General features: G+C 52.4%; 8 protein-coding genes across 8 annotated transcripts; 4 read left to right on the plus strand and 4 right to left on the minus strand.

Annotated features, from left to right (window-relative positions):
• Positions 1 to 259: 259 nt before the first annotated feature.
• Z517_06434 (secondary thiamine-phosphate synthase enzyme) lies at positions 260 to 2,894 on the plus strand (the record flags this gene model as incomplete). Its single annotated transcript, XM_013428173.1, has 4 exons — positions 260 to 541; positions 596 to 665; positions 1,664 to 1,755; positions 1,860 to 2,894. 4 exons carry the CDS (start codon positions 260 to 262, stop codon positions 2,892 to 2,894), a joined length of 1,479 nt encoding a protein of 492 aa, XP_013283627.1.
• Positions 2,895 to 3,189: 295 nt separating this feature from the next.
• Z517_06435 (uncharacterized protein) lies at positions 3,190 to 4,429 on the minus strand (the record flags this gene model as incomplete). The annotated part of the gene is made up of 3 exons (XM_013428174.1): positions 3,190 to 4,012; positions 4,209 to 4,263; positions 4,327 to 4,429. 3 exons carry the CDS (start codon positions 4,427 to 4,429, stop codon positions 3,190 to 3,192), a joined length of 981 nt encoding a protein of 326 aa, XP_013283628.1.
• A 1,748-nt stretch (positions 4,430 to 6,177) lies between these two features.
• On the minus strand, positions 6,178 to 6,901 carry Z517_06436 (histone H2A.Z; the record flags this gene model as incomplete). The annotated part of the gene is made up of 3 exons (XM_013428175.1): positions 6,178 to 6,425; positions 6,493 to 6,562; positions 6,800 to 6,901. The coding sequence occupies 3 exons, from the start codon at positions 6,899 to 6,901 to the stop codon at positions 6,178 to 6,180; spliced, it is 420 nt and encodes a 139-aa protein (XP_013283629.1).
• A 1,303-nt stretch (positions 6,902 to 8,204) lies between these two features.
• Positions 8,205 to 10,127, minus strand: Z517_06437 (uncharacterized protein; the record flags this gene model as incomplete). Its single annotated transcript, XM_013428176.1, has 3 exons — positions 8,205 to 9,115; positions 9,170 to 9,689; positions 9,744 to 10,127. 3 exons carry the CDS (start codon positions 10,125 to 10,127, stop codon positions 8,205 to 8,207), a joined length of 1,815 nt encoding a protein of 604 aa, XP_013283630.1.
• A 2,567-nt stretch (positions 10,128 to 12,694) lies between these two features.
• Z517_06438 (uncharacterized protein) lies at positions 12,695 to 13,648 on the plus strand (the record flags this gene model as incomplete). Its single annotated transcript, XM_013428177.1, has 1 exon — positions 12,695 to 13,648. One exon carries the CDS (start codon positions 12,695 to 12,697, stop codon positions 13,646 to 13,648), a length of 954 nt encoding a protein of 317 aa, XP_013283631.1.
• Positions 13,649 to 14,479: 831 nt separating this feature from the next.
• Positions 14,480 to 16,945, plus strand: Z517_06439 (uncharacterized protein; the record flags this gene model as incomplete). The annotated part of the gene is made up of 2 exons (XM_013428178.1): positions 14,480 to 14,949; positions 15,010 to 16,945. The coding sequence occupies 2 exons, from the start codon at positions 14,480 to 14,482 to the stop codon at positions 16,943 to 16,945; spliced, it is 2,406 nt and encodes an 801-aa protein (XP_013283632.1).
• A 1,232-nt stretch (positions 16,946 to 18,177) lies between these two features.
• Positions 18,178 to 20,044, minus strand: Z517_06440 (uncharacterized protein; the record flags this gene model as incomplete). Its single annotated transcript, XM_013428179.1, has 5 exons — positions 18,178 to 18,677; positions 18,821 to 19,004; positions 19,112 to 19,513; positions 19,573 to 19,587; positions 19,673 to 20,044. 5 exons carry the CDS (start codon positions 20,042 to 20,044, stop codon positions 18,178 to 18,180), a joined length of 1,473 nt encoding a protein of 490 aa, XP_013283633.1.
• A 748-nt stretch (positions 20,045 to 20,792) lies between these two features.
• Positions 20,793 to 21,458, plus strand: Z517_06441 (uncharacterized protein; the record flags this gene model as incomplete). The annotated part of the gene is made up of 3 exons (XM_013428180.1): positions 20,793 to 20,993; positions 21,078 to 21,319; positions 21,383 to 21,458. 3 exons carry the CDS (start codon positions 20,793 to 20,795, stop codon positions 21,456 to 21,458), a joined length of 519 nt encoding a protein of 172 aa, XP_013283634.1.
• Positions 21,459 to 21,563: the final 105 nt, after the last annotated feature.

The raw sequence follows: 21,563 nt of genomic DNA on the forward strand, positions 1-21,563 counted from the left end.
AACCTCTCGATGCCGCAGTTCGAGATGTGACCTATCTCTCCCACTCCATTATGATATGCCGGCTTTGGACGTTACTCAATCCAAATACTTCACTTTTGTCTCGGTGCTGATATTGGCGCTTGCTTTATTCCCTGGGTTTCTGCAATACCTCCTTGGTCTTCCCTTTCGCCTGCTCACCCACTCCTTCGAAACGAAAGCCCCGCTCTCCGTCGCTTTGAATTGTCCTCCAGGCTGCCTTGTGCAAAGCAGTGGTCCCAATATGTCTACAGCGTGGTTCCAGAAAACCTTTACGCTTCCCGCCAAGTCTCGCGGCTCCTATCTCATCACAGACCAGGTGGTTTCGTCTCTACCAGAGATCAAGGAATACAAAGTCGGACTTTTGAACCTATTCGTCCAACACACTTCATGTGCGCTTTCTTTGAACGAGAATTGGGACAGCGATGTAAGAGAAGATATGAGCGACGCACTTGATAGGATTGCCCCAGAAGATAGGAAGGGCAATCTATACAGACACTCGGCGGAAGGTTTGGACGACATGCCTGTAAGTGAATATTCGTGTTACCAAAAGTTACGGCTATACTCAATGGTCGATTAGGCACATATCAAGTCAGCCCTCATCGGTGCTAGTGTGACGATCCCTATCACGGATGGTGCCTTGAATACTGGTACGTGGCAGGGTATCTGGTATCTGGAGTTTCGAGCGTCGAAGCATTCGAGAAAAGTGGTGGCAACCATTCAAGGCCAGAAAAAATGAACAAGTTACCGCTCCAAGCAGCCCCAAAGTCCAATCCACCATGGTTCACCAATAGGAAGACCGCCGTGGGCCGTTTCTCGACTCCCGTTGTTCTTCAGCAGGGTGAACTGGATTACGGTGATACACTCGAGACCTCCGAGTTGCGCAGATGCTATGCGTCAGTAGCACTACCGAATGTCTGTTTCAGGGCCGTCTGCGCTGTTTATGGCGAACCAACCTTCGTTCAACCCATCGTCCCCTACAACGTAGCGCCAACTGTGAAGGAAGGATCAAGGCATGCTTAGGAAAAAAGCCTACTCACACGAATGAGAACAGCGGTTTCCAAGTACGTGTCGACGCACACCTGAAAACCGAAGCTGTGTTTGAGATCATCGGACGAGATGGGCAGGTCACCGGTGTATCGCACCTTTTCTTTCACGGCAACGAGTACGCTACCAAGGTTAGATGCAAGAAGGGCGTCTCACATGTAGAACACACACTTTCTGAAAGAGGCAAGCCCACACAATATCGCATCTTGTAGAGGAACATGCAAAAACTTGATCCATTCCCGATGCTCACTGTGAGATCAGCCTTGCAAGTGAGTTGGTGAGCTAGTGTATCGGCCAGACATTCCGCCGATCCGATACAAGGCGCGGAATGCGTGAAACATAAACTTTTGTCTGCGATATTGAATCAGTGTTGAACATCGACCACCCTGTTGCACGATTCAGTAGAGACTACATTGCGCAAACTGAGACGGACCTATATCGCAACAACTGTCCATCTCACAGTAGTATTGGCTTGAAGTTGCCACGTCTACTGTGTCAAATGCTGCATGCGATCTTCTTGACCTCCGTCGGGATTTGGATTCTACCCATCCCTATTTAATACCTTGCTAGAGAACCCTCTCTCTTACAGGCTCAAAAACAGATATGGCAGGCTTCAGCACGCCCACTCAAAATGCCCGGACGCCGTCGCAACAGCAGCCGAAACAAATGTCTTCGCGACTGCTGAACATGAAGGTGAGTCGACAACGAGCCCCCTTGAGCCAACTGTCTCTGTGTGAGGGCCGCTGCGCAAACCTGAACCCGGTAACCAAGTCTTTGATTTGCCTGATTCCCTCTAGTTTATGCAAAGAGCCGCTGCGACAACACCCAGCGCAACATCTACCCCGACGGCTTCTGCTGCGCAGACGCCTACGACAGAACCACTTGCAAAACGCCGAAGAGTTGAAAGTACTACATCCTCCCCGTCAGCCTCTACTCCTGGAACACCGTCAAATGGCCTTCCTTATCCTGGACTGTCGACCCCAACTGCGTCGCAAAACACAGGTTTGGGCGTTGCTCCAAGAGGAGGAACAAGCAGGTTCACCCGGTTCGAAGGTGCAGATACAGAGTGGGTGCTGGATGTGGAGGTCGCATTCCCTGGAGACAACCGAATGAAGCTGCCATCTGATAAGATTGCAAATGCCAATGATCAAGGGTCTGTCCCGTCTAGCTCGTGCTTTGGTGTACTCAACGGACGGAGTGAGGAAGAGGGAAGTGAGGAAGGCGAAGAGGAAGAAGACGATATTTGGAATAACGAATATCCAACAGGCCGACAGACTTTTGGCTCATTTGACAGGAAGCGAAAATCCAGGGCCAGCACCCGCCATGATCAAGGCCAGGACGAAGATGATCAGGACCTGAGCTCGGCCTCGACCTCGGACTCAGACTCGGACTCAGAGCCAGACATCCCCAATTCGTCCAGCAGATCAAGACCGGGACAAAGCAGAGGTGCCACAAAGCCCACCGCAGAAATCGACTCGGACGAAGAGATGAATCGAGTCCGAATGGCCATTGAGCAGAAGCACCGGAGTATGGCAGGCGGAGGACACTTAGCGAGGAATGTCTCCAGCTCTGGCAAGTTCCCCTCTCTTCGTCACGAAGCTGGGGACTGGAAATGCCGTGCGGATGGATGCTCGTTCTACAACTACGCGGACAATGTCTACTGCATGCGTTGCGGCACGCCGCGTGGGGAGTCTGCCAGCGCATCTCTTGCTGGGTCTGCGGGCATTTCCCGCAAGACAGACAAGGCAGGAAACAAACGGAAAGGGGGACCGCAAGGCCAGGAGGCGGGAAACAAAAAGCAAAAGAACAAGAAGGCGAGGAAGACGATGTGATTGGGGTGTTCTCTTGCCTTGAACATTCTCTACAAAGGAGGAGTCCCGGCAGATCATTGTCGTCGTGATCGTTGCATCCTGGACATTTTGCATACTGTACATGCTACATGAAACATGCCACCCATTGCATCATCGAGCGAGCGTTCGAGTCAGCCTTGTGGGCATGGCGAGGCAGAGATTTGAGCCCGCAACTATGGTCCATACTCGAGGCAAGATATTCCACAACTCAGATACCCAATTTAATGAGTCAATCCATATCCCTTTCTCCACTTTTTGAGTCCAATTCAACTACCATTCAGGTCCCGTACTCCCTCCACAACCGGCGTTCAGCCTCGTCGGCCCTGCGTTCTACCCTGTCCATTTCGCGCAAGAGATGATCTGCCGCACTATCGTTTCTGTCTCGTCTTCTTGATCGTCTGCACCTTCGATCCCCGTCGTGATAGTCGTAGTCGTAGTCGTAGTCGTAATCATTGTCAAAGTCAAAATCAAAATCAAATGGAAAATCATAGTAGCCGCCCCCGCCGCTGCCCACAAGGCCGTCGTCGTCGTATCCACGCTCGAAAGAATCATGCCTACCATGTCGACCATGTCGAACACGTCTGGCCTCGGCCCTCCGTGATCCTGGGGATCTATCGACGACACCGCCGTATCGTGGGGGCGGTCTGCCGTTGTAAAAGTCATAGCCAAAGTTGGCCGCGTAGCATGCTATGACCCTGTCGCCGTCACGAGGTCGCCTGCCGTGGCGGTGACGGTGGCCGTGGCGACGAATATCATTGCGGCTGCCGCTTCGGCGACGACTACGATCCCTGCTCCTAGACAGAGAGCGTCCTCTCCCCCTTCCACATCCATAGCTGCCATTGCAGTATAGACACACGACCTCGACCTCGCCGTGGCGACAATAATCCAGCCTCCTGGGCCCTCCGGGCCGTGCGATGTCGTAGTAATACCAGCGGTCGTAGTCTTGGTCGTAAAAGGGGCCTTCAATGTTCATGCACGTGCGGCGACCCGAATCGTGCATGTGGCCGCGGCGGTAGTTATCGCTGTCTCGGTCTCGATCTCGACCTCGTGGGGGACGCACGCCGGAGAAGACGGCTGAGAGGGCGCGTAGTTCGGGATCCCTTTTCGTCCGTTTTGCAAAAGACATGTGTCAGTAACAAAATATCAGAATGGAAACAGCGTGTTGCGCTCTCTTTTCTCTCCTTTTTCCCTCTCCCATTTCGACAACAGACTAGCTCGATGGACTCGTATGTGCCAGGATGGTATCGGTAGAGGTAGAGGTAGGGTGTTAGTGTTGTGTGCGTTATGATGACTTACTCTCCTCTCCGCCTGCGCCGCGGCGGGCCACGATTGCTGATGGTGCTGGTCGAGCCTGAGAAGAATCTTACCGAGTATCCCTTTGGAATTGGGGGGTTTTTCTTTTAGCTGTCATTACCTTGATCATCATCGTAGCCTCTTCCGTAGCCGCCGTCCGGATCGTACCAGTACAGATTACTGTCCGGGTCAATCCACGGGATGGGCGATCTTCCCGATGGCATCCTCGCAAGCAAAGCAGTCCCTCCTTGAAATTGTTGACGATCGGATGGGGCAAGGTGCCTGTCTGAATTTGTGAAAGTCGAATATCCAGGCGCTGAAACTTCGGTGAGGAGATGCAGCAGATGAGCTTCTCTTGTTCAGCTCTGGCGATCCCCTCATCGCTGGGGAAGGCAAGGTTGATATCTGCTTTCCCACGTCTCCACGGCTGGACTACGGGGACACACTGTCCTGAATATGGAGAGCGCCGGCTAAGCTATCCATTGAAGGTAGGATCAATTTCGTTGGTGCACTTCGTGCCTTGCCTCGCCAGGGAGTGACAGGCGCATCATAGTTTCTGATCAGCCTCAACGGGAATGGCGTCATGTATAGACTTAGTTCATTTCTGGCACATGGGTCGCCTTGTGTAGCTTGTCAGGTTCCACAAGCACGCCGATGAGGCAGAAGTTCGGACGTGAGATCAGTTCGCATACACCCATTCGCAGAGTCGCAGCCAGCTTCTTCAGTCAGGCATGAGAGACGGACCATTCAGAACAACCGAGTCTCAGTCGGAACCTTACACCTACCTACCAGGTCGGGCTGCACTGCCAGACTTTCACGTTGAAACTTCACAAACAAGGCTGAGGATATGGTGTGATTGTCGTCAGCTCCCAAGAGCAGTATGACAAGACTCTGGCATCGTGCCTCATTCTGTTGTGTGGAACAACCAAAATGCCACCGCCTTTCGTACTCGTTTGGAAAGGCGCAGTCAAACCCAAGTCAGCGAATTGGTCCGGTTCCTACCTGTGAAGTCATGCGAGGATGTTGTCGTACAAACTGGGACAAAAGCATTGACCGAATCCGTGGCCGTGGAACACCAGCGAGACGCTCACATCACTAACTATCTGCGCAGGAACACAGTAAGTCTCCGGATGAACGACGGATAGCTGCGTACTGAAAGACGACGAAGCTGAGGCTGTGGGGAGATTCCCGTGAGGCGTCTTGTAAGATAGGGACAATCCGTCAGGTCTGTCGCGAAGCAAACAACATTTGTGTCACGTATGATGCAGTGGAGCAGCGTAGAGCCGTTGAGCCCCGAGTCGACAGAGACCACATTCTTCAGGAACTTAGTGGGGACGAAATATGCTGTAGATGCTAGTTGCCCAAGGACTGTATTGGGTCCAGACAGCGATGGAGAGCGAGCAAGCAAAAGTAGCAGGGCAAGGCAAGACTGGTCGACACCTGCGGCGTCTCCGCACGATAGCAGCCTTTGATGGAGTTCCAGAGGTGATACAATACGTAGTACGAACTTATGCGCAAGTCCACCAGGGAATTGGCCCATGTGTGAGACAGTTACGCTGAAGAAAGGACCTACTCCCAGTCTGGAAAGTAGATCGGCAGTCGAACAGGAAAACAAGACGCCTATGATGAATCAGAAAGTTTGGCAGGCAATCAGGGAATAGACAAGTCGGAGGGAAGAAAAGAATTCTCCTTCTGTTGAGTAGGTCATCCAACCCAAGGCAAAAGCCAGAAAGAAGCTCGACATCGCGCGAACCTCAGGAACCAGTATTGTAAAACAAACACGCGTAAAATGATTCAATAACAACCTCCTGTCAACCGTGCTGTCCCTTGCTGTTTCTCTCATACACTCATTCTTATCGCCCTTCCGCATGACACCGCCACAATTCGGTTCATTACACGATGGCCCTAAACGCCGTGAGCAGGGGTTGCGAGGAGATATTCGGTCTGTTGATGCCTATTCCCACCCATTCTTCTACGCATCGGCCTTGCTCTTCTTCTTTTGCTCGACCTTCAGGAGAAGCGCTCTGTTGATGTGAGGGAGGACGCCACCGAATGCGATGGTTGCTCTGATCAGTGTGTCCAGCTCTTCGTCACCTCGGATGGCGAGCTGTAGGTGGCGGGGGGTAATGCGCTTGACTTTGAGATCCTTGGCCGCGTTTCCTGCGAGCTCGAGGACTTCGGCAGTCAAATACTCGAGGACGGCGGTGACATAGACGGCGGCTGGATGAGAGGATGATTAGCGTCTGCAATGAATTGTTTTGGTGGGGGTAAACAACTGGGATCATACCTTTAGCCCCAACTCTCATCTTGTTCTGTGTGTTGTTCTTGAGGAAACGCTTGACGCGACCACATGGGAACTAGGAGCAAAACGCGTCAGTTTTGGTCTTATCAACAAATTTGATACATAGAGGGAATGCGCTCAAGCCTGAGATGAAGGTAGAGGATGGGTTCCGACCACTGCCGGGCGAGATGACAGCTTTTGCATCGCGTAGCTATCATCCATACCCATCGATCTCAAGCCTTTGTCGCAAGGGAGTGTAGTAATGCGCGACTCCCATTCTCCTCCCAACTTGTCGCGAAAAATGTGAGCTCACCTGAAGACCAGCCTTTGCGCTGTGTGACTTCTGAGTCTTTGTCGTGGAATCCTTCGCACCTGTCGCCTTGCCGCCAATGCTCTTGCCCTTGCCTCCTGCCATTGTAAGCGATGTGAATGAGGATACGTCTGAGTTATTTGTGGTGATGCGACAAGTGTATTGAGGACGGCGATCGATAGCAGTCGTGGTAGACGCGTCGGATTGTTGATATCGAGGATGGAGGATATGGAAGAGGGTCAAGTGGTGGAGGATAAGTGGGTGGCAGGCAAGGCGAGGGAAAATAAGGTCGAAGATGCAAGACACCAAACATGATTGGCCCTAAGCCGTTTTTGGTGGAGCACGCGGGGCTTGGCATAATTAGGAAACTCCCGCCACTTGTCGCAGCACTGTGTGTCGAAGGCAGCCTGCCCAGGATGGGACCGGGAGGAGAGCAGTGGCTCCATTGGTGGTCAAGGAGGGTGCTGTAGCAAGAGTCAATCGATCACTTACATACCAGCAGATGGCAAAAGGCCCTTTGGAGGGGACATATTGCCCAAACACAGTAGAAAAGAGCCAAGCAGACAGCTTGTTGTGGATGGCTGCGGTGAGTGATTTATTTCCCCCTTTTAGCTCCATGCTTTGAGGGGATTTTTTGGATGCAGGCGACAGCGCAGAGGTGATCCTCTACGGCCGCCATTGGCAACATCAAGCTTCTGCCCGCATCCTTGACAGTAGCAAGTCTCTCGACCAGCTGCGAGGTGTGTAGAGAAGAACGATGAAGTGGTTGAGGGGCGTACGGGGAGACCTTTGGCTTGGCATTCATTAGATAATCATTCACTCTTGTTGTTCCGATTGGGTTTCTCTGTGCTTGAGCAACCAGCTCTGGGAGACACGGACTGGCAAGGCTTGGAATTCTAATCAAACAATCATTTGGTATTACTTCCACTCCTTCGGGGTGGTCTCTCGACTGATTAAACGAGTGTATCCCATACGTAAATCCATCTCCCGCACAATCAAAAAACGCAAATCATGACGAGGCTCGCTCCGCGTCGTCCCATACCACATCGACCGCTTCATAGTCGACACACCCGGTATGAGCTCCTTGTCGAGCGCTCTGGCGCTCAACGCCCGTAATGCACTGCTCTCTCGCGGAAATTCAAGTCAACAAAGTGTACAACCCAGGGTCAATCATTCTTTCTCGGGGACCTCGTAACAAAATGCTTTATGCCGCACCCGTAGAGTCCTGTGTCATTTCGTTACAACAATCTTTTTCTGTAGTCCAATCATGCAGTCATGTAGGCTGCCCTATGCGTCTAACTTTTTGCTGTTTCCTGGTAGGAGGTGGTCATGTCGTTCGTGGATCATTGACTCGTCATTGCTCAGCAGAGAGCGTCATCAAAGTAGGGGGGGTATATGCTATGTCTCTTCATTCGGCAATTGCTGATGCGGCCGTACGCAATTCATCACTGCCACGTCCGTTCTGTCGGCGGAAGCCGATGGCGCTGGTTGAACTCGGCCCGCGCGACTGACGCAGGGGGTTGGTGTTCTGGGAGGTCGTCTCCGGCCCTATGCTAACGGTTCGCTTGCTGCCGATGGGACCGGTAGGTTGGTAGTTTTGGCCGTCCGTCCATTCGGATCCGTTCCCGAAAAAGCTGCGTTGACGGCGAGGGCTGGTCTGGCTGCCACCATTATTAGTCATGGAAAGGTTGGAAAAGCTAGAGATGAGGAAAGGCTCATCACGGCTGACACCTGAGTTAGAGGCTGTCGGAGTCAAGGTGGGCGTGTTGGACCCAGCTGTATCGTTCAACGCTTGCAGACGTGCTCCGTTGGTCTGCAATGCTGCAGGGAAGCTTGCAGAAGACGGCACGGGCGACGGGCTCCATGATCGCAGATCAGCAAAAGATTTGGCGTTGCGGAGGTTGCTATCGGCGTTTCTGCCGTAGGCGCTGGAATCCATGACATCCAGCAGTCCAACCGAGGACTGACCGCGAAGAGTGTTGAAAGAAGGACCGTCATATTGTCTGCCGTCATTGAAGTCCGCCGTAGAAGATCTGGCAAGAGTCTGGCGCATACCATCATTGGTTGGAAATCCGCCTGCGAGGGTCGGTGGGCTCACATTCGTGCCAGGCGCCGGTCGGTGGATGTGAACTTGTCGCTGATCTCCAGTGCCGCGGGATGTGTGCATTAAGCCCATGTGGTGGGCTAAGGTGTGAACAATGCGACGATGGTGTGGTTCTAGTGTTGGGGGGAATATGAGGACTTCACGAGTCGGGTCTCGTCTAAACAGCGTCATCTCGGTATAGAACTCGAGAGTCTTGGGGTCATTCATGTCGACGTCTTAAATTTTGGTTAGCCTATTTTGAGGATACTGGGGAGAAAGAGTCCACTTACCAGGCATTGTGCTGCGATGGGACAGGGGAGATGGGGTGTTTCGAGAAATTGACGACAGCGAGACCTGGTTATGAAGCTGTGATTGTGCCATGGGGCGGTGTTGTTCCTCCAACTGGCCACGCCGCTCGCGCTTTTCTCTTTCTATGCGCTCTCGTTCAGCGAGAGGCAGCATTTTCTTATACTCCACTCGCAACTTGCGCCCGCTCAAGTCCATATGGTTCAGAGCTTGAATGACTTGTTCGGTTTCTTGAGGAGAAGTGAAATTGGCAAAAGCCAAACCCCGGAAGACCCCATTATCAAAGTGATAGTTGAATGCATATGGCAGAGGCAGATTCATATCAACCATCAATTGGACAAGCTGTTCCTTTTTCACAGCGAAGGGTATGTTCTTAATCACGATTGCTGTGGGGATCAATTCGTCGTCATCTTCCTGCTGGTCATTGCGGCCTTGAGGACCCGACCGGTGTCCCACAATTGCAGGGTGTTGTTGCTGCAATTGTCCTGGCTGATCATACCAAATCTGAGTCTGGTCAGTCAGCAGGCATACACTGCACATATGTTATAGGAAACTCACGTTCGATATTCCCACACGGCCTCGACTGGGCTTGACACTTCGCGATGGCCCGTAGTTTGCGTTTTGGGGAATATTGCCCATGCCATTTCCAAAGGACTGCAAAGATGCCCCTCCCGAACTCCATGTTTGAGCAGCGCTTGCATCGTAGGGAAAATTGATGTTCCCAACCCCAGGATTCTGCATCGGTGCTCCAAAGCTATCGCGCATACCGTCAAAACGCATATTGGGCAGAGCGCTATCAGCCCCAAACATGGGAGCACTCATGCCTCCATAAGGGTCAGCCCTACCACCCTGGCGGTTCAGTTGCGCATTTCGATATGCTCTCGGTGATGTGCCTGAGACGTCGTCATAAAACGCGTCAGAGGCGTTAGAAAAGGCTGCCATCTTCATGGAAGTCCCTTGAGTTCGATAAAAGGCTCTTAATGTCACTAGTTGGGTGTCGAACTAAAATCCACCTCTTTCCTTGACGTCTAATAAAAATGTGCCCTGGGGAGGTTTGGGGATATGACAATGCCCCAATCAGTGATCGGAGAGGATGGAAGATGCGCGATGGAATGGCCGATGGTCGTTTCGAGGTTATGGGACGTGTAACAGGAACACGAGTAGAGTTGAAGTGGTATGGCGATTGAAGGAGGGACAAGTCGCAATCTTAGAATGTCGGCAGAATCAGACGTCGTGAAAGCGTAGGATACCCAAGGACCGAGTTAACGCGATCCGCTGCTTGTATGAAATGCAGGTCGCAGAAAAACTCGAGCCTGGTTGGGAGCGAGTCGAGTCAAGTTCCCGTAGCAGGGTTGAACTTGAGTACAAGGACAGGGACAGGGGCGTCTAACTCGAGCCACGAGGCATGATAGGGATGGACAATCGTTGAACCAGCGTATACGAGAGCGCCGACGGGCAAAGATGGAAGTATTCACGTAGCAAACAGCTGAATGTTGCTGAGATGAAAGGGAGTGTCAAATTAAAAAAAAGAGACGGGGAAGATTTCGTCCAAGATGTTGTTTTGAGACAAAGAAATTAGGAGAAGAATTTTGGCTGCAAAAGACGGCGGCTCACTAAAGTTAGACAGTTAGCACGGGAGAGCAGATGAATGCCAGTAGGCGAGCGGCCAGCAGCCCAGCAGCCAGCGGCCATGGTCGATGGGTGGTCCCTTTCCCTTCACCCCCTGGGGGTGGCTGCTCCCTAAGAGTGGCCAACCAGAGGATTGCCCACCGCTAGGTATAAATCCTCAGATTTCGCGGTGATTAAACTGCGTCGACAGCCCCGGAAGCCAGTTGGAGCTGGGAGGGTCGGTGGCACCTTAAGCGGCCCTACTAGGCCTGATTAGCCGTGGCCCAGCTCAAAGGGTAAGCTAGTAGAAATGATGGATAGCCACGATCTCCCGTTCCACCACTCAATCCTTCTGACCACCAAGTCTTCCATCCTTCGGTTTCGCTTTATTGACACGTTGGGGTTGCCATTGCAGACTCCGGCTCAGGAGATCAACATAACGGGCTCTTCGTTGAATCTGGGACAAGACAGATTCGTGGGGCTTAGAGCAACGAAAGCAGTCGGGTCATGGAAGATGGAGTGTCACCTCGACCCTCTACGTACTGCCCACTGTCCACTGCCCACCTAACAGCAATCAAACTCCTCCACCATCTTACGACTTCCTCCTCCAACCCCTGCTCGTTCTTATCCTGACATCTTCCCAGAAATGAGCCTAGGCAGACCGTTGACGCTCTCCTTTCCGGACTGCTTCGCCACTATGAAATCTCGGTTTCATATCCTTCCATCCACTTGCCTGATGCCGACTCCCCTAGTCTTGTCGTCGGAGCCTTGCGTCGAAGCAGATACCCCCTGAGACCCGTGCCCTCATTGGCGTTCCGCCGCGTGCCCCTTTTACTTCTCCGTTTGGCTTTTGCTTTGAACCTGGTTTTCATGGGGTCCCATCCTTCTGAACAACACGATTAGGCAGCAGGTCTGGTGTGCAAGCTTTTCCTGTTGCCTCGACCCAGTGTTTTGCCTCACTTTGTGAGCCACCAGCTCTACCCATCCATGGGCGGAAGTCCGGCCCCGTTGTAGTCAGTAGCGGATCGCTGGGCACGAATCATTATCCTGTCCATCAAGAGTTGCTGGGTTTCTGAAGGAGCGTATTGGCTGGCGTTTGGAGTGGGTGTGGTAGGCCTGTGCTGGCCAGGGAGGCATGACTTATTCGATATACGAGTTACATGGCGCAGGAAGAGCCCAAAGATTTGCGTGAAGTATCAGGAGTGGCAAGACTTAACACAACTGGTGAAGAAGACTCTGATGACTTGACAGCTGCCACATTCAGGTCAGCACTCGACAACATAATGGAACAGTTAGTTAGGCTGAAGGGCTTGAGATGACCTGGCGTCCTGCAACAGGTAATCCACCGAGCCAACCAGAAGAGATCTGCAACGCTTGGTGGTTCAGGGTGCAACTCGAGGAGAACTCAAGATTGCGTTACCATCGTCCCAACGAAGACTTGAAACCTCCGACATCGGTATTAGTAAGTCCTTGGAATCATTGGTTTGTTGGCCACAGCAAGAATGAAGAATTGAAGGTCTGATGCTAAGAGACGTCTGTTAATACGAGTTCTCTCGTAATATGTAAGGCCGGATGGCTCGGTTTAGCAAAGTCTGGGGTTTCAGAGCCCAAGGCCGAGGGGGGAAGGAACAATCCTGCCAATGATTTGCTGCAGCATGATGTAAACTGCTTCATTCGTCGGATCTCAGCAAATGATTTCATGCTCAACGCAACAGTACACAACCTTTGGATCCGTCCTTCTGGGTCAGGGGACAACTGAATACTCTGAGATCCTCTAACATCTTCTGACAGACTATTGGATGTCTAAATCGCGTGTAACTCCGAAACATTGACGACCAAGTCGCGCGCAGTTACATTTTCCTATCCAGCTTGATGTCCACCTAGATGCCGAACCGGGTAATATGACGACCTCCGCAATCTTCGAGAAGCTGGCGTTGCATGCTCCTCATCTGTCAGGCAGACATGTGATCCCTGCCTTGCCCGCCTTCATTTACGGAACGGCATGGAAAAAGGAGGCCACGGCTGACCTCGTCTACCAGGCTCTCTGCAACGGTTTCACGGCCATTGACACGGCGGCTCAACCCAAGCATTACCGAGAAGATCTGGTCGCCGCTGGCATATCTAGAGCAATCAAAGATGGCAAGATCAACCGATCTGAGGTCTACATCCAAACCAAGTTCACCAGCGTGGGAGGTCAAGACCTAGACAATATGCCATATGACCCCCAAAGTCCGCTCGGAGAGCAAGTGAATGCGTCGGTCATCTCGTCCCTCAAGAACTTCAACTTTGCGGATGTGGTCAAGGGTGACGAAATGACACAGCCCTACATCGACACGCTCGTTCTACACTCACCTTTACCGACCATCAATGAGACTATGGATGTCTGGCACACATTAGAGCAGTATGTGCCCAACGAGATCCGGAACCTGGGTGTTTCCAACTGCAACCTGTTTACTTTGATGGACATCTACGAGCGCGCCCACATCAAGCCGAGCGTGGTCCAGAATCGATTTTATCCAAACACCAAGTTTGACATTGGAGTTCGTCAATTCTGTAGGGAGCAGAATATCGTCTATCAGAGCTTCTGGACTCTGTCGGCCAACCCGAACCTCGTCTGGTCCAGTGAAGCGGGTGCTTTGGCCAACCAGCTTGGCATCAGTCCCCAGTCTGCCTTGTACTGTTTGGTGCTCGGGTTGGGGAATGTGACTGTCCTCAACGGGACAAAGAGTGATCAGCATATGCAGGAGGATTGGCGAGCTGTCAAGATAGTGAAGAATTTTGCCCAAGCTCACCCCGAAGGATGGGAAAAGGCAATGGCGGGTTTCCGAAAGCTCATCGGACAGCCCAAGGCTTAGATATGAGAGTACCTGATAGAGACGATGGTGGATTGAATCGCGATGGCCCCCAGCAGCTGACATATTGAGACAGTACTCAGCTTGGTTAGCATGGAGGAGAGTTTCCCCTCCTGATCCGCAAGGCTTGACTGAATGGACGGGAGCCGGGCTGTGGAGCAAAATGTAGCAGCCGCCTGGTTGGTTGGCGCCGGCTGGCGCAGTTGGCGCAGTTAGCACACAATGCCTTCCTCGTGAGTACGAGTATGTCATAGGCTCCCGCAGTGGCAGTTTCTCCCCTGTACCTACCTAAGCACCTAAGGAAACTGACATCCCAAGACTGCGGACTGAAAAGCAAACTCCTCCAGGACCATCAGATCCGGGACTTTCCCAATCCCATACCGTTGAAAATGCTCGAACTTAATCACACCACTTGCCCACTGTCGATGATATAAAGGCATATTGGATGCTCTTTGGGGGTATTCTGCTTGACACAATTGACATTGATTTCTGTTTGTCATCTGGTTGGCTGTTCATAATTTGGCCGCGATCTTGAACAATACCGCAGTTGAATATCTCAGCCCACTTGCCCGCCCGAACTTTGTGCCTGCGCGCACCCGACATACACATCATTTTCCTCGCAGCAAGTCCTGACTATCTGCGGTGTGACCTTTTCTCTGGTAGTGTGATCCTGGCGATTTTCACTTGGCCGGGCTCTCGGCGACGTCGAGCCTCACCCCGTCGATAATTTCACATCTCCCACACGTCCAAAACATCCCACCTTTCACACGCCTGAATTCTTCTTCTTCGGCCTCACGACCTCCCCTCCTCTCCTCTCTTATCCTACCGGTAGCAATGGCCTCGCAAGGCTTCTCCAGAAAACGACCTGCTCCAGGCGCCGATCCGGTTTCGTATCCGGCTCAGATGCAGAATGCTGCGCCCACGTACAACGACGGCCTTGGGCCGCAACTCTCCAATGACCAGTTCCTTCAGTGGGGTCAAACCGGTCAACCTGTTTCTGGTCCCTCATACAATGAAACTAGCTTTGGATTGAACGCAAACACCTATCCTGCGGGCAATTCTCAACCTGTTCCTCAGCCTTCAAATCAAATCGCCCGACGGCCTATGGCCCAACTTGCTGCACGGGTGCCCCGACCGAGCGAAGACGGGAACAGCTGGACAGAGCATCCAAATGGAGGCGCACATCCCACAAACCCGGAATGGGAAGATGACATAGCAGAGTTGGAGGCAAGAGCACAGGTCGCAAAGAGAGAAGCTCAAGCAAAAAGGAAACAGATACCTCCATTTGTTCAGAAGCTTAACAGGTGAGAGAGAGTAGACCTTGAGGGAAAAAAGTGCAAGAATTGGTGCTAACGAGTGCACAGCTTTTTAGAGGACGGCAGAAACACCGACCTTATCCGTTGGTCAGACGATGGAAACTCATTCATTGTCCTGGATGAGGACGAGTTCGCAAAGACACTGATCCCGGAGCTGTTCAAACACAATAACTATGCTTCTTTCGTGCGTCAACTCAACATGTACGGCTTTCACAAGAAAGTCGGCCTTTCCGACAATTCCATGAGAGCCAGTGAACGTAAAAACAAGAGTCCAAGTGAATACTCAAACCCCTACTTCCGCCGCGGTCATCCAGACTTGCTCTGGTTGATACAGAAGCCGAAAAACATCGGCGGACCTGCCTCGAAAAGAAAAGGCAAACCGGACAACGATCAGAACGAGGAGGACGCCGACGACTTCGTGGATGAGACGAATGCCGTTGATAACCGAGTACGTGCCCGACCGGGCCAGCTCACACTGGGAAGCAGTGAGATGGCTCTCACCCAGGATCAATTCAAGAGCGTACAGCGTGAACTGGCAGCCATCAGACATCAGCAAACTCAAATCTCTCGTATGATGCAACAACTCAAGCGTGAGCATGAACAGTTGTACGGGCAAGCGGCGACCTTCCAAGACCAGCACAATCGACATGAGAACTCAATCAATGCTATCCTGACGTTCCTCGCCACAGTCTATAACCGCAGCCTTCAAAGCCACGAAAGCGTACAAGGTATTGCCAACCTTTTCCAAAATGCGATGCCCGTCGACACATCAACTCAGGGTAATGTGGTTGATGTCGGCGACTACAGCTTCAATGACATCAACCTCGATGGTAGCCCTGCGAAGCCGTTTAAGAAACAGCCTCTGCTACTGACTAACGGAAGCGGGCAACCACAAGCGCCACAGCAGCCACACGGTCGAGCGAGCACGTTATCACCTCGGTCTGGCAACAGTCCTTATCTTACCCCTAAGACAACAGGTCACCGCAGCGGACAGTCCCAATCTCTGCTCTCACCGAAGCTTGAAGACGTTTTTGATCCTGGGGTCCATAACCCTAATAGTGCCAACGTCTCCTCTGTTAATCAGGCACGCAGCGATCTGCCGTCCCGGGACATGATGACAATGATACAAAACGCCAATGCGAGGAACAATCACTCTGCAAATTCCCCAACCACACCGGCGCAAGACTTCTCCAATGTCCTCAGCAATCTTGAAGCATCCTCCGGTACAGGACCGTTGTCCACGGCTCAGCGTGCTGACGTCCTCCGTATGATCAACAACTCCGCCAACCAACCCGCGGGCAATGACAATGCACTCATAAACGCCACTCCACCGCCCGGACCTCCGAACTTCCATCGCCGGCTCGCCAGCACACAAGCAGACTTGGAACAACTCGCCAAGTTACAAGCGGAGCAGGACAAATCTGTTCAAAACCTCACCAACTTGCTGCAGCCGCTATCTCCGACCGGTTCGATCCCCGGAATTGGTGACGGCCAGTCTTTTCCACCTCCGCCCCTGGACATTGACGACTTTTTGACTCACAACGAGTACTTTGGCGATTTTGCTAGCGACGGGAACGGCAACTACGACTTCGGCAACACAGGACTGGGTGGAGATCAATTAGGGACGGCCGACCACATGAACTTTGCTTACAAAGATGATGACGAGCTGTTTGGAAACTTGAACAACGACAACACAGCTGGGTTCGGTGGGTTTGATGGGACCAATGCGGGTGCGGGTATGGGGGTTGGTGTGGGTACCGGCATGGGGGCAGATCAGTACGGCGGTAACACTGGGAATCTCAAGTTCGACCAGGCGGCCCAGTACACAGAGCATGATGGTGGAGGACGGGTTGAAAGCGTGCCGAGTAGCGAAGTCACTACTCCCAAGTCAGACAAGTCTGGTGCCAGCCGAACGGCGACCAAAGGCAGGAAACTGAGCGAGGTTGAAGAAGAAAGCGTCGGAAGGAAGAGAGTGAGGGCCTGAGGGCCTCGGGCAGTGGAACATCACTCTACGATATGACCGCGAAACCGAGGACGACGCCGCGGAAGGGGATTATTTTTCCGCGGAAGAGAATCTAGGCAGAAAGAACAGAAGAAGGAATCACACAGGAGGAAAACAACCTAGATCGCTCACAGCAATTGATGGACGGATTACTTCTTGAAGAGATCAGCCTCCATTTCGCCCTGACCGGAGGCTATCGCAATGTGTACGGGTTTTCAGGACATTCGGGATTTCCCGGACATGGTGGGTGGAACTTGTTATTGAACATCATGACACAGCGGGCACAACAATGGCAGCAGCACGGACAGGCACAGTGAATGATGCTGTGTGACGAACAAGATGAAACGAACAAAATCCGGTATGGAGTGTGTTTTTATTATCTATTTTGGGGAGAACCGAACCTTCCCAGAAAAGGAAATGAGACATCAAGGCATAGATACCCAAGATACCCCTTTTTTTCTCCTCCATACCACGATTGGAACCATGTTTCCAACCTACCATCACGATCGGCAGAGCGGCAGGGGCACAGGCACAGGAATGGGCACAGAAAGCCGAGCGGAGGTGTCTTCTCTCAAGGAAGAGCAAGATAGCGAATGCACAAAGGGTTTCTGGTATTTGCTACTTGCCCGGTGCCCAAGGTGCCCAATTTCTACATGCGAAGTGTATGGAATCTCAGATGGATTTCAAAACACGCCCAAAAGGAAAAACAAGGAGAGGAAAAAGATTGAAATGAACATGGATTGTGTATGCGCTGGAAGATATGCAAGTGCAATTGCAAATTCAAATTAATCAGGTTATGAACTTCATTTCACTTTACTTTTTGCCATGTCCGTTGCTGCTCTTGTTTGGGTTTTCACTGCCATTTTGGCTTGATCTTTGACTTTCTCCGATGTTGCATATAGATACTACCACGGTGCGAGTACGGTTATGGGGTGCGTGGGTGTGATTGTATTCGGCGCTCGGCCCTGGGGCACGCTGTCACCTACCTGGTGAACCTGGCGAGCAGGGACTGAAATGGATACCACACGCCATTGTGAGCCTGTCGAGGAGAATGAATGGGGTCGAGGACAGTAAATGGCGATGGCGACCGATGGTGGCGACAGTGTCGTCTACACATACACAGGCAGGTAGGTATGAATTATGAATTTTGGTAGTGTTCACGTGCCTCTCTCTCCCTCTCCCTCTATTTATATATATATTCTGTCCTTTGCGGATTACTCCCTCTTCTTCACCCTGGGAAAACTCAACCACAGGCCCAAGAGCACGACGAGCAGCGCGAGGATGATGGGCTGGAGGACCTTGACGCCCTTGGACGCGGCGATGGCGCCGATGGCGAAGGGGAAGACGGTGCCGCCGGTGCCGCCGAGCGCCATGGCGAAGCCGATGCTGCTGACGTGGATGTGTCGCGGGAGCAGTTTCGCCGCCATCATGACGCAGCCGGGGAACATGGGGCCGAGGAAGAATCCGAGAAATGCCACGGCCACGGCGGACACGAGGAACGTCGGCACAAGCCAGAAGATCAGCTGCAGCGCAAGGCACAGCGCCAGGTAGATGGAGATGCAGACGCGTTCGCCGAACCGCTCGGTCACGAACCCCAAGCACGCTCGGCCCAGCGCCATCCCCGCCCAGAAGCCTGTGCCGGAGTAGCCTGACGCGGAGGGCGAGGCCGACCGGACGCGTAGCATGAAGGTCACGATCCAACCGCCGAGTCCGACTAGGTGGGTTGGCTCCCCGCGAAAGGCGGAGGGTATGGTCAGTTTTCGATTCTCACTTGAGAGTTTTGCTGGGGAAAAAAAGAGGGGAGGAATGGACGGATTGAGGTTGAAAGAGAGATGTATCGTGGACTTAGACACTCACCTTCAATGCCCATGTACGTGAAAAAGAAGGCAGAGCAGATCCAGGTGATTTTCGACTTCAGCGCCTCCTTAGTGCGGCCGCCCGTCGCCTCGGTGTCCCGTGGATGCTCGATTCGGTACACCTCCCCTGTCTTGTGCCAGAAAACGGTGCTGAGACCGATGAATTCTAGGGCCGACATGCCAGTCTGGTCGACGCCATTGCACCAGGGCGTTAGCAATTTCTGGTCCGTATGTTTTGTTTCCCTGAAGAAATGTGCGGGTGGACTTCGCCACGTTGGTGGTCACTACTCACCATGAAGTAGTAAAACGTGTACCACGGCAGCTTCGCATGGACGACCATGGACGTGGCAATCAGCGGGGCGATCAGCGCGCCGACCGAGTAGAAACTGTGCAGGCAACCCTGGACGGCGTTGGCCTTGTCCATGGCGCCGATCCAGGCGCAGAAACAGGCGTCGGTGAGGCCGTTGCCGAAGCCGGAGACGGTGTTGATCACGACGAGGACGGGGAATGGCGGGTGCGCGGACAAGACGGCGTAGGTGATGATGTGGCACAGGGGAGCGAGGATGGCGATCCCTCGCTGGCCCAGTTTCGTGTGGATGGCGGCATTGGTGAATGCGGCGAGGGAGTAGCCTGCAAAGGGGGTGAGGAAAATCAGAGAGACGGTCGTGTAGTTCAGGTGATAGTACGTCTCGAGCTGCGTTGGCTTGTGAGAATGTAGTCAGACACAACCAGGGAAGGGAACAGAGGACGCACGTATGGGATCAGTGCCTGTATCAAGGGAAGACGCGCATTAGCATATCTCGATCCAACTCAATGAAGAGGTGGTAGAGGTTCAGATCAGAGGCATTCGTACTCCGACAGCACCGTCGTTGAGACCCGTGACGATGAATGAGAAAAAGGCAAATCCTAGACGACCGATATTTCCCCTGGGCATATTCCACCGCTGAATGGCCGGCGGCGCATTGACTGGCGCAGGCATTCCATTGTGAACAGTGATTTCTTCTTCGTCCGATGACGATGATGTTTGGGCGCCTCCGGTCGTTGGTAATGAAGCTTTACCTCCCTGGACGACTCGACGGGTGAGTTCTCGTAGTGACTTTGTGGGTGTTTTGAGACTCAGTTCGAATGTCTCGGGTGTTGTGGATGGACCGTCCTGGCGATGACGATGATGAGGTTGATAAGCCCCATCAGTCGGCGAGATGGTCATTGTCTGCGATTTGGACATTGTTGCCGATGGCCTGGGTTTAGAGACCAGAGCCCGTAGATGGATGATGCTGTGTCGGCTTCGGCGGTGAGGGGTGATTGATTTTTGATACTCAAAGATCTTCATTCAGAGATGCCACAAATGTAGAGGCGTCGTCACATCCATCTCTCCTCGAATCATCGAGTCTCTTTCCAAAAGATCCAGCGTCAAAATGATGTGGTAACTGAGGGTGAGTCAAGGAGTAGATGAAGCACCAACTAATTACTTGTAAGTAATATGTTCCTTGATGTGCGTCTAAGTCTCCACTGCCCAGTTTTGTCAATGATCCATTCGGCAGCTTCGCAGGTGTCGATGGTTAATAACAAAGAGTCATTCAGGCGAATTTATTAATAATAGAAAGACTCGCCAAAGTCCGATGCGGATTCCTTACCCTCGATGCTCTCTTTACATGCATATTCTCTACCTCTACGATATACAAAACAATGAACAACAAGTTTATTCCCATCTAATGGACGAGGTTGGTTGGTGACTAGCCACTTTGACGCCTGTCCTCTAGATCCGGCCCCTATCAACCCTGTCCATCAGGGCGCCCTAATACGTGTGCGCTTCATGAACCCCTAGTCGGGTGCCTATGCCGATCATGGTCAAACGACAGAGTGAGGCGCAGCTCCAGCCTGGCCACAGCCTTTAATGGCATCGACAGCGTCAGTTGAACAACTTCAAACCCTTTCTTCTCTTTTCTGAGTGCTCACTGCAATTGATCGACATGATGAATACCGTGAGTGTATTGGCAAACTTCAATTCCGGCCACGGGCTGGGGAGCTTAACCCAATATGCATGCATCGGGGCAAATATCATGTTCCTGTCGAGCGCCATCATCACTTCCTTCGCCTCGATGTTGGGAGATCCCTTCAACCACTTCAATTCCCATCCATATTGGATGTTTACAAACTTTTGTTCCTTTGCAGTGGTGAGTGACTCTGACTAGATTCCGACTGAAGAAGATATCCGTTCCCCAGGAGACAACACAGACGTTCTAACGGTCCGTCACCAGGCAAGCGCCAATATTAGCGTCGCCGGAACCATCTCGTCACGCTTTCGCAATGTCGCCGACAGCGTGCCTGAGCCGGGCTTGGAAGACAAGCGCGTCCAAACCCTGAAAACGGCATTCTACCTCAGTACAACCCTGTGCACAGTCTTTGCCGTTGCCACAGCCCTACTGGCCGGGATATGGGGACGAGCGGCGTCTGAGAATGTTGCTTTTGTGGTGCCATGCACTTTTGGCGCCATTGCTGTGTGTGTCTCCCTCGTACTCCTCCGGGTTCTATTGCGACGAAACTAACAAACCGACTTCTGTAGACTGCTGGACCTGGCTGCAATTATGGATAACTTCAAGCGATTCAAGGAAGAAACTACATCTGTGGAACTGGAATGATTGAATAGATGGTGGACACGGAGAGGGATTGCGGGTGAATATCATGGTACCGAGATTATTTGGCAGCCTAAATTTGTTTTATCTTTCTTCCATGATTCTTTTCCC

Source organism: Fonsecaea pedrosoi, assembly GCF_000835455.1.
Source record: "Fonsecaea pedrosoi CBS 271.37 unplaced genomic scaffold supercont1.4, whole genome shotgun sequence".
In the NCBI taxonomy this organism is placed as follows: domain Eukaryota; kingdom Fungi; phylum Ascomycota; class Eurotiomycetes; order Chaetothyriales; family Herpotrichiellaceae; genus Fonsecaea; species Fonsecaea pedrosoi.